Here is a 14,999-nt window from a genome sequence, read left to right as displayed (position 1 = left end):
GGGACATACAATCAACACTCTATCCTTTTACCAACCATACTGTGAGACATGTTTATTGAAAAGCTATCTGTCCTTTTTTCAAAAATTGTGATACAAATAGTCTCATCTGCAATATAAAATCACATAAAACATTTTAAAAAATACGATACAAAATCTGTCATCAAAAAAAGGTTCAACACAGAAATCGATCAGTATTCCATATAGAACAACCACTTATATTTTTACTATACATCTTTCGCATTTTCCTATTACATTATATTACTGAGAGCTATACCAACCATTGTTGTTTCTTACATGTAAGGAGAAAAAATATGGGGCATATTAGCAAGGAATTGCGATATTTATCGCAAAACGTGCTTAGCATGTTTATTGTTATCGCTGCCTATCGCTGGATATGTTAGCGGAGAAAACATGCTATTAGCAACATTTATCTCCATTGTGCTAATATATCCAACGATAGCGGCGAACTGCCTGAATATAGCTGGAAATCCAGCAATATTCACGCATTAACGCCAATGGGGACTTAACCTAACAATCCACCTCCTATTGAAGAAGCAGGTGAGTCATGTTTTTAGCAGGCGTTGGATCCTAGCGATAATCGTGCTTAGCGCTAAATTTTTTATCGCTTCGCCTGCATTGCTGATAGGCGATAGCTATGTTAGCGACTGCTTTCAGTCGCTAACAGTTTGGGTACTTAAAGGGGGCCCAAACTGGTTGCTATCACCTGGAAGCTGTCACTAACTGCTGCTAGCTATAGCTTGCTGATAGGGCAATCAAAATATCGCCACTTTAGCGAAAAAAAGTGCTTCTAAAGCGGTGATATTGCCCTTGCTAATATGCCCCTTTGATCCCATCAGTGCAACACATGTAAACACCTTACTGAGGTTTAAAAAAAAATATACAAATAGTACTTAAAATTTTTCCAGACCCTACAGAAATGTCGTGACAGGGTTAATTAACTGTCGATGCAGTGTTTAGGTTACTGAGTGTGTTTTTTTCAGTGGAGCATTACAAAGATTTCCAGAAATTACAGTGACTGGGATGTTAATACCATACAGCTTTTTTATTGGCGTGAGAGATTTGAGGTAATGACCAGCAGGGCCGGACTGACTACTGGGCGTTTTAGAATGCTGCTGAGCTGGGGGCTGATTTCACTGCGGTGGGGGCTGATTTCGTTCATGGAGACCTGCGTGTGCTTCGAAATAATTAAAGCAAAACGAATTTCGTTTAGTACAAGCAAGTCCCCATCAACGAAATCAGCCCTCAGCTCAGCAGCATTCCAAAACGCCCGGTAGCCAGTCCGGCCCTGCTGACCAGTGGACACAACGGTTATTTGCCAATATTTCTTGACTTTTCCGAAATAACAGAGACATGGCTGATGGTGATGTTAGCACCTATCTGTTACTTTTGTCCAGTTTAAGGGGAAGTACAACCTCAGAGCCTTAGTCTGCAGATATCTTTTGCAGTCACGGCTCCTCGATGGAGTGCTACAAGGCGGTTCAGAGCGTGCATTGTAATTCGTTTTATCTATTTATTTATGTACTTAACTCGGTTCAGCCGTATGCTCCTGTGGACATCCCATGTAATGGGTTGATTAAGTACGTGGAGGCAATTTTACACAAAACATAAGTTGTAGTTTGTATGGTTGCTACACTAGAGATATGGAAAGTTGGTACCAGGAGACATTGCGGTAGGTTATAAACTTTACGGGAGGGAGGTGAAAGTATAAGCTCTGCATGAAAAACATAGATGTCTCTGTACAAAATTGGTTTTTTTCTTATTAGATAAACCAAAACAATAACAATAGTATGAATAACTAACACTGTCAATAACTTAAATTCCAATAAAAATGTTTGGTAAAAAAAGTTCTACTGCACACTCTTTAGGTGAACGCCGCTGGCGATAATGGAGTACTGCAAGGACGGTGGAATGAGCCTTACACTGGTGGGGTTCGGCCAACTACCTGGAGTGGAAGCGCTGCCATACTGAGAAAGTGGGATAAGGACAGATTTCAGCCAGTGAAATACGGGCAATGCTGGGTCTTCGGAGGGGTCCTATGCACAGGTACTTCATTCCTTTCCCATGAGTATAAAACCTCATTAAAATTCTGTTTGTGAACAGCTTACATCTAGATCTTACAGAGAACGGTGCTGCAAGCATGCTATGGGGCCCATTACAAGATAGCCATAAAGTTGCCCAGTTGCTCCCTTAGCCTCACTTTATACTGGGGACATTGTCAAGTTCAGGGTTGTGCAGGTGAAATATAACTGAGCTGTGACATTCCTACAGATCTATGGTAAATACTTCCATTATCGAACTGCACTATCGGAGGCATTCGCAATGAGGCTATTAGTTTCAGAATTATTTTTTTCTAGTATTTATGATTTCCTTTTTCTCCAGTACTTAGGTGCTTGGGAATACCTGCCCGGACAATCACAAACTTCGAGTCTGCTCACGACACTGATGTAAATCTGAGCATTGATGAATATTATAAAATGACAGGAGAACGTCAAGGCTCCCAGGACAGTGTCTGGTAAGTAGCGTGCCAGGTGTATTACATTTTTTGAGAGGACGTTGTTCATCGTTTTAACACCGAGGGGCAGATTTACAAGCCCCATGCGACACATTTATGCTGCCGTTGCGTCACTTCTGTGATGCAGCGGCGGCGTAAACCATGCGCCACATTGCAACTTATTTTCAACGTGACGCATCTAGGGAGATGCGTCACGTTGTAAAGTCCTGCATCACATTAAACCTGCGTCAGGTTTAATGTATACAGGGTGGGTGTTCCATCGTAAGGAAGCCCCATAAAAGTGACGCCATGAAATCTACAAGATTTCACTGAGTCACTTTTACGTCCTTGCTGCGTCAAAACCCTGCGCCTGCATGAAGCAGGCGTAAGTAGTGACGCAGCATGTTAGGCGTAGGGCAACCCGTAGCATTTCTGGAGTTGTGCCGCGCTTGTGACACGACTCCAGCAATGCGCCTCCCTTACGCCATCAGATGCGCCACGCATCTGCCTTTAGCCCTGCGCCACGGTGCTCCACTTTGCAAATGCGACGCATCTGTGGTGGCACAATTGCGTGTTGAATCTTTACTGGCGCATCCCTGCTGATATCCAGGGATGCGCCAGTCCTTGTAAATCTGCCCCTAAATATTTAGCAACAGCTAATGTGTTCTCCAAAAACCTTCTGTGAAAATTGATCTTTCCAGGAATTGATTATTTTGCAACCATCTCAGGCGTGTCATAAAGATAGCCCCAGTTTCACAATTGCTATTGGACCAGGCGTCAATGGCATCAATAAGGGAGGTCCCAGAGGTCCTGTTCTCCAGATACATTCCCCATCGCCCCTTCCTGCGTGTCATCCGCAAGGCCAGCTGTTAGTAAATTGAATCCATCATGCTACTTTATGGGATTTTCACTTCACTTCAAGGAGTGCACTTTGACAATATGGCTGCTTTAACATCATCCAAGAGAAAGCGCATACACTTTTTTTGCTTTTATGGTCTGTAATTCTATTAGGGATGTACCGAGATCGGGAAGTTATCTGGTTGTTCCTAACAGGAGGTTGGCTTTTGTATTTGTGTATTTGCCTTGCATTATGCTGCATAAGATCATGGTTGCTTTCATGTTTTTTTTTTGTTTAAAGAGGTTTCTGACCTTTTTGAATGATATGCTCGAGTGTGATTTTATATTGTAAATTTGTACTGTTATTATGAATTTATATGTTGCTTTGCATGATTCTGGATGATTAATTGATTGGTTGATTGTTTCACCTCTGTTGTGGTTCAAGTTGTGATGCAGTGGGTTCAGGGATGTTTGTTTTTGTTCAATATGTCTTTGCTATTCCTCTTGGGAATCCAGTCAGGAATGAAGTCTCCTCAGAGTGTATTTAGATGCTGTTATTAATTTAAAGGTGTTCCAGAAGGTAGAGGTGTTACTTTTCATGGGGATTCTTGTCTAGGACAGCTTTGTATTGATTGCCTTTGAGTTTAGATTGGTTACCATTTTTTAAAACTTTCAGTGAAAATTAGTAGTGTGGAGCTTCGCATCCAACGCCAGACAAAATCTGTTCAAATCCTTCTTTTCCCATATCGGATGGCAGCAGTGTTCCGAGGGCAGTGTATAGGCACAGTCGCTACCTGATTCTGATGCACCTATCAGCCCTGGGGACCACGGTGCGACAAACTGGCTGCCTGCAGCATCAGGGCCTAGTGATACACAGCAAGCAGAGACTGATTCCGCAGCCACCTCATTGTGTTCCTAGACTGCTGGCCAGCCTGGGAACGGAAACCGGCCCTGGCAAACTGCTCGGCCGGGCCCCCTGAGGTGTAGGAGAGGGGTAACGCAGAGCTGTATGCTAGGACCCGTTTTGGGCGATTTTGTTAAAGGGGACCGATATTGCCGGCTCCGGCAACAAAAATAGCCCCACAGGGGCCTAAAACCCGCCCCCACCCTGGCGACCCGAAACACACGAGTCAGGACCGCAACATTGTGTGTCCTGTGCCTGAAGTTCTGGGCGCATACCGAAATGACTCCCGCCTGGGAAGTCATTTTGGAACTGGAGCCAGGGGCCTCCTGAGAAGGGGGAGAGTGGCCAGGGGATACTTGTTGCTACATCTGGGGGAGCAAGGATTTGAATATGGTGTTACCCCTTTCAGATGCATGTGCAGCGAGCAGCCCTGACAAACTGTAGATTGGGTGCTGCATATATCCTAGTGCACTTGTGAATTCTCCTTACCCCATCCCTGCAGTCAGCCCTATACGACTTGCAGTTGATGGGTCTGGGGGGCCTCTGGGAGCGTAGAGTGGGCGATTGGGGGTACAGTGGGACCCAATGGTAGAAGATGGTGAAGCTGAAGATTGTGAGTTAGGAAGCTGAGACCCTGGGGCCTGCGAAAACACTGTCAACCAATGCTCTAGAGAGCAGGTTGCAAGAACATTCTGATAAATTTGCTGAATTGCTGCAGACTGTACATGATGACAAAACCTTTGTGGGCCACAAGATGAGGAAATTGATGGTGGAGATAGAAGCTCTAAGGTTGCATGGACACACAGAATCATCACTGATGTTGGTTCATCCCTCCTATGCTGAGGCTCAGGCCCATATCACAACATTAAAGGTAGAGGTCCACCTTCTGCCACTGAAAGCAGATGATGCAGAGGGCCAAAATCAATGCAATAACATTTGGGTAGTGGTCCTGCCCAAATGGGTGGAGGGCTCAAGTATGGAACTATACTTGGAATAGTGGCTGGAGACCGGAGTCCTAGGTGGCAAGACATCTACTTTTTTTCTTTGGAAAGGGCCCATAGGATTACCGGATGCCAGCTTTTGCCAAGTGCCCCGCCCACTGGTGGTGCAGTGGTGGTGCGCAAGTTAAGCTACAGGCAAAGACAGCATCCTGCAGATAGAGCGCACCAGTGGTCCCTGGGAGGTTGAGAACAGCAAAGTGGCAGTGTTCCCTGATTATACTGCAGACATGCAAAGGAAGAGAGAATTGTTTAGGGAGGTCAAACGCCAACTACGACAACTGAACATCAAACACACATTGTTTTTTCCTGCACTTTTGCATACAGGATGGTGAAAAATCACTTTTCTTTAAGATGCTGCGGAAAGCATGAGACTGGTTAGAGTCCAGTGGAATTGCGCGTCGTCGCACCAATAAGAGGACCCGCCACAAACCAATTAAAGAACAGGTAGCGCGCAAAATAACACGAGTGGTGGCAGAAATGGAGAGAGTGGGCTCATTGGAGTTTGAGGATCAGGATTCGGGTGGGGTCACAGATGACCCCGGATTGAGACACTATCAAAGAGTTGGTGGAGTCATAGAGGGTGGGACCTGAGGTCACCCCAATGACGGCTGATTGAGCAACTTGATGTGGCTGGTGAATTCAGAGTTATGCCAAGAAACATCAGTGGGTTCTGGCTGTGGACTCCAGTTCTAGAGGTCTTCTTTGATGCTGCCATCTGTAGCTGGAGAACATTTGGTGACTTGAGCGATATGCGGGTAGCATGCAGCAGCTGCCTGAAGCTCAACTCGGAGAAGAGAGAGGTCCTCGTCCTTGGACCCTACCCCACCACATGGAACAACACCTGGTGGTCCACCGCCCTCAGAAGCCATCCACCCCACGGACCACACTTGGAACCTCTGCATCGTGCTTGACTTCTCCCTATCCATGACCCGACAGATCAACACTGTCGCCTCCACCTGCTTCAACACCCTCCACATCCTTCGCAAGACCTTCGAATGGATCCCCCCCAATCAAGAAAGCTCATCACCCACGCACTCATAACCCGCAGACAGGACTACAGAAACGCCCTCTAAGCCGGAATCCACAAGTCTCTGCTCCACAAACTCCAGACCATACAGAACACCGCAGTCAGACTCGTCCTCGGCATCCTTCAACATGAACACATCACCCAACGCCTGCAAAACCTCCACTGGCTCCCCGTTAAGAAGAGGGTACCCTTCAAGTTACTCACCCACACCTACAAATGTCTCCACAACACCGCACTCCATTACCTCAATGAGAAACTCTCCTTCCACGTACCCAAGAGATTCTTCGTCCACGTACCTAAGAGAGACCTCCGATCCGCCAACCTCGCCCTCGCCGAAACCCCGCGCATTAGCAGAGACAGAATCGGTGGAAGAACCTTCTCCCACATCGCCGCTAAGACCTGAAACCAGCTCCCGATCGACATTAAGTCCACCACCTCTTTGAACATCTTCAGGAAGACCCTCAAGACCTGGCTCTTCGACTGAATGGAGCTGCTTACCCCCTCCCAGCGCCTTGAGACCCTCACAGGTGAGTAGCACCCTTGACAATTCCCAGTTTGATTGATTGATTGATTGATTGAACGGATGGCCTCTTCAATGCTGCATACAATCCAAGTGGAATGGCTATGCGCATGTTCTGGGTGCAGTCCATCTGGCTAAGACTGTTCTGTAGCTAAGTCTGGGAAAGGGAGTATTTGGGGTTAATGTTTGGATGCTTATAGCAATTGTTAGTATCCACAAACTGAAGCTTGGTGGAGACAGGGTGGGGAATGAGGAGGGCACCCCACTGACGGGGAGGGCACCATGTGGTGACATGGAGAATGACAGGATTCTCTTTTTTTTTTTTTTTTTTTTTTTTTAAAAACCTTTATTTGAGTAAGCAAAAAAAGTACAAGGATGGGCCTACAACCACACGGGCCGGCCGCTAAAAGAGGAGTGGACACATATCACTTATGCCCGCAGAGGTAAAAGTCAATCAACAATGCAATACTCAGCTCCATTTACAGGACAAAAATAGATTTTATTTATATGAAAAACAAACACACACAAAAGGCGATAATATAGTACCGAAGGTCAGCTCAATGGATGTAAGGGGGGGGGACAGCAACAGAAGTACAGTAGCAAAACACCAAGTACCGAGGAGCTCGGAGGGAGGGGGGGGGGAAGGGACCCAGAAGTCAGTACAAAAAAGGGAAGGGGGAGGGCCGGAGACACCAGCACCACCCCTATATGAAAGGTTCCAAGAACGCCCGCCTATGGAGACAGGGCAAGCCCAACAGTGCCCACAAGGGGAGGAGTACAAATGTCGCCACGGTAGTCGTTCCAGTGACCCCACATCTTCACCCATGCCCTGGGTCTGCCCCTGGCCACATAGACAGTTTTCTCACGAAACATGGACCAGTCCATGTTATCCTCCCATTTCGAGAGGTCAGGGGGCCTGGAGGCCCCCCAGAGTTGTGCAATATCTCGCTTCGCAACCATATATCCCAGGGTGGCCCATCTAGTCTGCGCCACCGAATAGTCCGTGGGCTCCCAAACATTCAAAAGACATCGACGGGGTTCCGGACACAAGGACACACCAGTCACTACAGCCATCACGTCAAGCACGGCCGCCCAATAAGCAGCCACCATCGGGCACTCCCAGAGAATATGTAGGAAAGTAGCACGCAATCCACACCCCCGCTTACACAGTCCATCGGAGGAAAAGCCCATCACCACCAATCGCGGTCCCGTCACGTACACTCGATGAAGGATCTTCAATTGAACCAGACGGAGACGAGCCGGAATAGCCACCTCCTTCGGGGAGGAGAGAGCCGATTGCCAATCCTCATCATCAAGTTCCAACCCATCTCCCATCCACAATTCCCGAAGTCGGGCCAATAAGTCGGACCGATTGTTAATCAACTTTTTATAGATCAGGGAAATAGTGCTATCAGGAAGATGTCCATCAAGGATACGGTCCTCAAGGGGGGAAGAGTCAGGTGGAGTCTCACCAGGAGCAAACACCGAAGTCAGGGCGTGCCTGAGCTGTAAATAACGAAAGAATTCCCGACCACTCAGGCCATAGTCAGCCTGGAGGGCCTGAAACGAACGCACAGAACCCTTAGAGTAAACATCCCCCACCTTGGAAATCCCAATCATGTCCCAACGGTCGAAACCCTTGGAAGACCAAAGACCGCCCAGACGTTCTGAAGCATAAAGCGGCGTCGCCAACGTCAAGCGATCCTCCCATCCCAAGCTCACATTCGCGGCACGCCACACCGTCAAAGCAGTCAATGTAGGTCCCACAAGATGGCGCCCAGCGGAGCGAGAATAAAGCACTCTGTTAAAGTCACCTCCCGGAAGCTGAAGTTTATCCATTTCAAACGCCGGATTGCGACCTGGCGAAAACATAGCGTGATTGATAGCGGACAGATGGGAGGCCCAGTAATACCTCTTAATATCGGGGAGCGCCATGCCCCCATCATACCACGGGATGGAAAGTTTCGCGAGAGCAATGCGCGGACGCCCGTCCCAAATAAGCTGCCTCTGAAGGCTCTCAATCTCCCGAAAATAGGACTTAGGGATAGGATCAAAATAATTCTGGAGGGCATAGAGAAACCGTGGCAATGACATCATCTTAAACAGGGCCGCCCGACCCAGTGGAGACAGGGGAAGTCTGCGTCAACGGGCAACGTCCAAACGTAGCCTAAGTAACGGGGGAAGGAGATTGCGATCAAAACGAAGGGACGAATCCAAGGTAACAAAAACCCCCAAGTATTTGAAGCCATCCCTGGCCACCTGAAGAGGAAGTCTGCTCGGCAACGGAGGCAAGACACCAGACAAAACATACACACAGGATTTAGTCCAATTGATGACGAGGCCTGAGTTAGCGCCAAAGGACACAAGAACGTCAAATAAAACAGTTAAAGACTTGCGAGGGGAAGTAAGGTACAAAAGGATGTCGTCCGCATAAAGTGAGACGCGGTCTTCGAAGTCCGGGGCCCAGCGAATCCCTTTAAGGGACGGTTCCCACCGGAGCCAGGCCGCCAATGGTTCAAGAGCGAGCGCAAACAACAACGGGGACAGGGGGCAACCCTGACGGGTACCCCTGCCCAAGGAGAAGGGAGCCGACACTCTACCGTTTACCACAACTTGTGCCAAAGGTTCCGCATACAACAACTGAATCCAGCTAATAAACTCGCACCCGAATCCGAATTTCTCAAGAGTCGCCCATAGATAGGGCCACTCCACAGTATCAAAGGCCATAGAGGCATCCAGGGACGCCAAAATGGCCGGCTCAGTCAGAAGCCCCGCCTTCGCCAACACGCCGTGAAGGCGTCGCAGATTCAAAGCAGTGTTGCGATGCGGGATAAAGCCAGACTGATCCGGATGGACCAAATCCCCGAGAACCGAGAGGAGACGAGTCGCCAAAAGTTTTGCCAAAACCTTGGGTTCAACATTTAACAGGGATATGGGTCTATATGAGGAACAGAGGTCACGTGGTTTACCATCTTTAGGGATGACGACAATCGTCGCCAGGCGCTGATCATAGGGAAGGATGTTACGTTCACGAGATTCTAGAAACATGGCGCGAAGATACGGCGCCATCCTATCGGGGCGTAGCTTGTACAACTCAATGGGCAACCCGTTCGGGCCCAACGCTTTGCCCGAACGGAGCGAACGGATAGCAGTCGCTATCTGTTCATTCGTAAAAGGGGAGTCCAAAGCAATACGGTCCAGGTCGGTGACACAGGGCAAAGTGATATCACGCAAGAGTAAGCGGGAGTCAGCCACGTCCCTCTCAGACACGGGAGCATACACACCACGGAGATATTCCGCAAAACGATCAACAATGGCAATCGGATCAGTCACATTCTCACCACTCGCAGACTGAATCACAGGCACCACACGATTGACTCTCTCCTTCTTGTCCAACCACGCTAGGAGTTTGCCCGCCTTATCACCCACATCGTACAATCTGCCTTGTTGCTCACGAAACATCACCTTAGCAGCGTCTGTGACCAGGGATTTATATGCAAACTGTTTCAGACCCAGGGCATGGAGCTTCTCAGGCGTGACACCAGATTCCAACTCATCCTCCAGAGCAGAGATCTCCCCCTCAAGGTCCACTACCTCCCTCCTCCCGGCCTTCTTGGCTTCAACAATCAAGGAGAGGGCCTGTCCACGAATCACAGTTTTAAAGGCTTCCCACAGGGACACAGCCGAAGGGACCGACCCCTCGTTCTCCAGGAAATATGCATCTATGGACTTGAGCAAGAGGGTACGAGTCTCAGGAGAGGACAGATACCATGGGTTAATTGGAGCCACTCGGCCCGCTGTCTCCACCCCAACCTCGAAACGAAGCCAAAGCGGCGAGTGGTCAGAAATACCCCTTGGCAAATGCAAAATCTCGCGAACCGCTGATGACTGGGCCGCGGGCATCAGGAAATAATCCAACCGAGACAGACTGCCATGAGCCCCAGAATGGAAAGTGTATTGGAGCTGAGTGGGGTGCAAAAGCCGCCAGCAGTCCACAAGGCCAAAGGTATCTAGAAACCCACCCAACCACTGCTGAGCCTGCGGAGTATCTCTAGGGGGATGGCGATCGTGAAGGCCGGAAAGCACCGAATTAAAATCTCCGGCCAGGAAGAGAGTACTTTCAGGGAGATCTAACAAAACACGGCCCAAATCAGTGAAAGTAGAAGCCTGCAAACCCGGGGGAACATAAACATTAAAGAGAGACAGGGTGCGGCCCTCATATCTACCCACCAAGACAATATACCTCCCACGGTCATCCTGAATCACCTCGTCAATCGCCAGGGGGAGGGAGGTTCGAACAAGGATACCCACACCCCTAGATCCGGAGGTAAACCCCGAGTGCGCCACAAGGCGGTAGCCCCATCTATTCATCGCATTACAAACATTACCAATCAAATGGGTTTCCTGCATGAAAACAATGTCTGGCGACAAACGTCGTATACAATTCAAGACCACACTGCGCTTAATACGATCTCCCAGGCCATTAACGTTCCAGGAAACAAATTTCAACCCCCTACCCCCCATCCCAACCACCCGAGCCCAGACCCCTCATCCACGAGCAGGACATCAGAAACAGCAACAGATACAGGAGCAATTTGCCTTGAAAACAACACACAAAAAGAAAAGAACTTCCCAGCCCCCCTCCCCCAAACTGAAAGGAAACACCCCCCACCCTGCACCCCTGCAAAAAGCTAAAGAGCCACCCCAACCTGCAGTGTGCCTGTCGCCCCATAACCCCTAGTCTACACAAAGACCCCGGAGGAGGAAAGGTCTCCGTTCCACCCGCCCCTGACAAACATCAAGAACGAAAAGTAACAAAAGAAAGATGAAATAATCACACTGCAGAGGAACGCCGGTCCACAATCCTGAAAATGTGTTCAAAATAAAACATGTGAGCCAAACAGTCAGATCTCCATACCACCCTCGGCACCCCCAGGGTGAGCGGCGGAGTCAGTCTCAGGAGCACGGTCAGGCAAGGAGTCTAGCCAGTCATTAACAGCATCTGGGCGATCAAAGAAAAGGGCACGCTCATTATACTCGATCCGAAGTCTGGTGGGATAGAGCATAGCATAACGTAAGCCCCGATCCCGAAGACGTTTCTTGGCCCCACGAAACTCCATCCGTTGTTTCTGAACTTGTTGGGAAAAGTCCGGGTAAAAGTTCACCGTAGCATTCTCAAAGGCCACCGGGCCCTTCACCCGTGAGGCCTGCAGGATAGCGTCCCGGTCTCTATAGTGAAAAAGTTTCGCTACAATGGGTCTCGGCGGGGCTCCCGGCCGAACCCTGCCCCCTGGAACACGATGTGCGCGTTCCACCGTGAAGAACTTCGTAAGGCCGGAAGGGGCAAGATGGTTCAAGACCAGATCCTCAACCAGGAGATCCACCGAGTGGGGTTCAGGGTTCTCCGGTACACCAACCAGGCGAACATTGCAGCGACGTGCCCTATTTTCAAAATCCTCCAGACGTCGGGTCATGAAGTCGTGCACCCGACGGAGATTGCCGATTTCCGTCTGGAGCTCCGAGACGTCCTTAGTGAGGCTGGACGATTTAATGTCCAAGGATTGCACCCTTTCATTCGTCTTGCCGAGATCAGCACGAATAAGATTAACCTCAATAGCCACGGTGTCAAGTTTATGGGCCAAGGCCTCGTACTGTTGGCCGGTGGATTCCCTCACGCCCGAGATGGCGCCCATAATGTCCTGTAGGGAGGGCTCCGCCGACTCTTCCAAAACTCGTTCGGACGCTGTATTAGAACCAGGCAGGGCAGCTCCGGGGGACCCCTTAGAATGAGTATAGCGGTCCATGACATTTGATTGAACCGGGGCTCCGCGCAGTGGTGCTTTCGTCTTGCGCGTCTCTCTGTCCCCTCTGCCCGCCATTTTGAAGATGCGTCACAGGACAAGCCACCAGGGCCGACGGGCCCAACACCCAAAACACAGGATCAAAGTACACAAAAATGAGGGGCACAACTCGGGTAGAGGTCGCCAAGCCAGCAAATAGTCCGGAGGTAAACCCAACAGCCGATCCGCCTCCAGGTCTCAGCCGCAACTCGATAGTCACACCCGTGGCCCAAGTCGGAACAGAATCGAAACCGAAACTTAGGAAGGGGGACCCACAAGGCCAGATCTCCTGCCGTTGTTGTTCAATTCCAGGACGGCTACAGAACCGCACCCCGTCCCGGGCGCACCTCGAGGGCGGAGTCCAAAAGTTCAGATCATCATATCTCAGGAATAAGAGATCCAAATCAATTTCTGAAAGGTGCCAGGCTGATCAGCCAAACGTCCTCCACACGAATTCTTGTAAGAAATCAGGATTCAGTCAGGATAAAATGCCGGGGGCGGCGAGGGTCCGGAGAGCGCTGTGCTCAAGCGGCCATCTCGGATGCCCGCCAAGCTCCTCCCCCCAGGATTCTCTTTTTTGACGTGGAAGTCTGTGGCATGGCCATGCATGAGAAATGTTATAAAATATGCACATACCTTAAACGCAGGCACGTACATTTTGCATGACTGCAGGAAATGATTTTGATGGTGGTGAAACTACAAACATTTGCCAAACGATGGAAGAGTAATGTTTACTGATTTGGGAAGTGCCTGGTATACCATTCACTGTGAGACAAACCAGGATAGACCCAGAGTATGTGATCCTCAAGGGCAACTTATCCGGGGCACCTCTGGCACTGGTGGCACTGTATGCACTGAATGCCAAGCAGTCTCCTTTCTATGTGCCTCTTACCTCCACTCTCTTGACCACGGTACAGGTTCCGGGTATCCGGTGCGGTGATTATATCTGTGTCCAAGATCTGCAGTGGGATAGGTTGCACCCTCTGATCTCTGGCACATAGGCGTCAGCTAACACTTGAATGCTCCAACAGTGGGCTGCTTATACGTAGGTCACAGAATTGTGCTGGGCAATGCTCCTGACCGGTAGACAATTTCCAAATTTTTCACGAGTATACTCACTGCACACTAAAATTGGAATGGCCTTTGTGACAGTGGAGGTGCATGCAAGGCTGGTGGGGGCAAAATGTCTGGTATGTACGTTGTCAGATAATAGCCCATTGTTAATTACCTTGAACTGGGGTAATGGCATCCCCGGATTCCAGAGTGGTGAGTGCCAAAGACAGCGCTTAAAGAACCAATATTTTGTGATTGGATAGGGCTGTCAATACAGCTGTACTTCACTGATAATGAGGATATAACCATTGACCCGGGGTGGAATGGGATGCATTTATATAAATCTTACAGTTATCTGTCTCCCAGAGACAGTGCACTAAGAATGTGCTCTACAGACAGTTCAAGGACATTGAGGACCATCTCAGAGACCTTGAAGTCTGGATTATAAGGATTACACCACCTGTCAACATGCGATAGGTGATTCAGGGAGTACATTGAGATGTAGTCCTGTCTCAACACAATCAGTTCTAATCAATCAAGAACAACAAATCAGTGATTGTGATGACTCAAAATCTCATAATTAAAGTAATATCCTCAGACTCCTCTTATGAACTTGAAGCATGTCGACGCGGACGCGTTTAGGCCTTCCGATATCTTGGCCTCCTCAGGACGAGGGTGAAATCAAAGTGTCTGATATCCAACTCTTAATCAGACTAGCCAATCCAAAAGAGCAATTCATGGGTCTAAATCTCGTCTAGGGGGAGAAAAATCACCACCCACGACCATTCCTCCTGGGCGAATCTCTTTCCTTTATTTTCTTACACACGATGTTCTCCCAGACCTGTTTACACACGGCAACGGCACTCCCTCCTTACTCCAACCCGACGTGTTGGGAAAGGTACTAGCGTACCGGTTAATTCCCATTATGCAAACAATAATACACTCTGACTAGAATGGGCAGGAGCACATTCCTTAACCTTCGATGGCTGTTCCACATTATGGACTTAGCCAAGCGTGGATCCACCCAGTGTTGGATGGCTTTGCTGGACATTAAAAAAGCGTTTGATATGCTGAGTTGGCCCTTTCTCTTTGCGGCCTCAGCAAGCTGGAAATCTGATGGGAATTTCAAAGGTGGGTCACTTTCTTTTATACAGGCTCATTGGCCAAGGTGAACATGAGCATGGAGATCTCAGAGCCCATAGCCATATACAGCGGTACCAGACAAGGCTGCCCACTCTCTCCCCATATTATTTGTGCTAGTAATGGAACTTCTGGTGTGCCTTTTGCGATCCAACGGCCCCAAAG

General features: G+C 49.0%; 1 protein-coding gene across 1 annotated transcript in view; it reads left to right on the top strand.

Annotated features, from left to right (window-relative positions):
* Positions 1–14,999, top strand: part of LOC144768421 (protein-glutamine gamma-glutamyltransferase E-like) — a 251,930-nt gene that overhangs the window by 75,608 nt on the left and 161,323 nt on the right. The window contains exons 6-7 of the mRNA XM_078652064.1: positions 1,887–2,064; positions 2,401–2,533. Coding sequence (XP_078508190.1) covers positions 1,887–2,064; positions 2,401–2,533 — 311 coding nt within the window. The remainder of the gene's footprint in view (positions 1–1,886; positions 2,065–2,400; positions 2,534–14,999) is intronic.

Source organism: Lissotriton helveticus, chromosome 7 (genome assembly GCF_964261635.1).
Source record: "Lissotriton helveticus chromosome 7, aLisHel1.1, whole genome shotgun sequence".
Classification (NCBI taxonomy): domain Eukaryota; kingdom Metazoa; phylum Chordata; class Amphibia; order Caudata; family Salamandridae; genus Lissotriton; species Lissotriton helveticus.
This window is presented reverse-complemented; position numbering and strand designations above follow the sequence as displayed.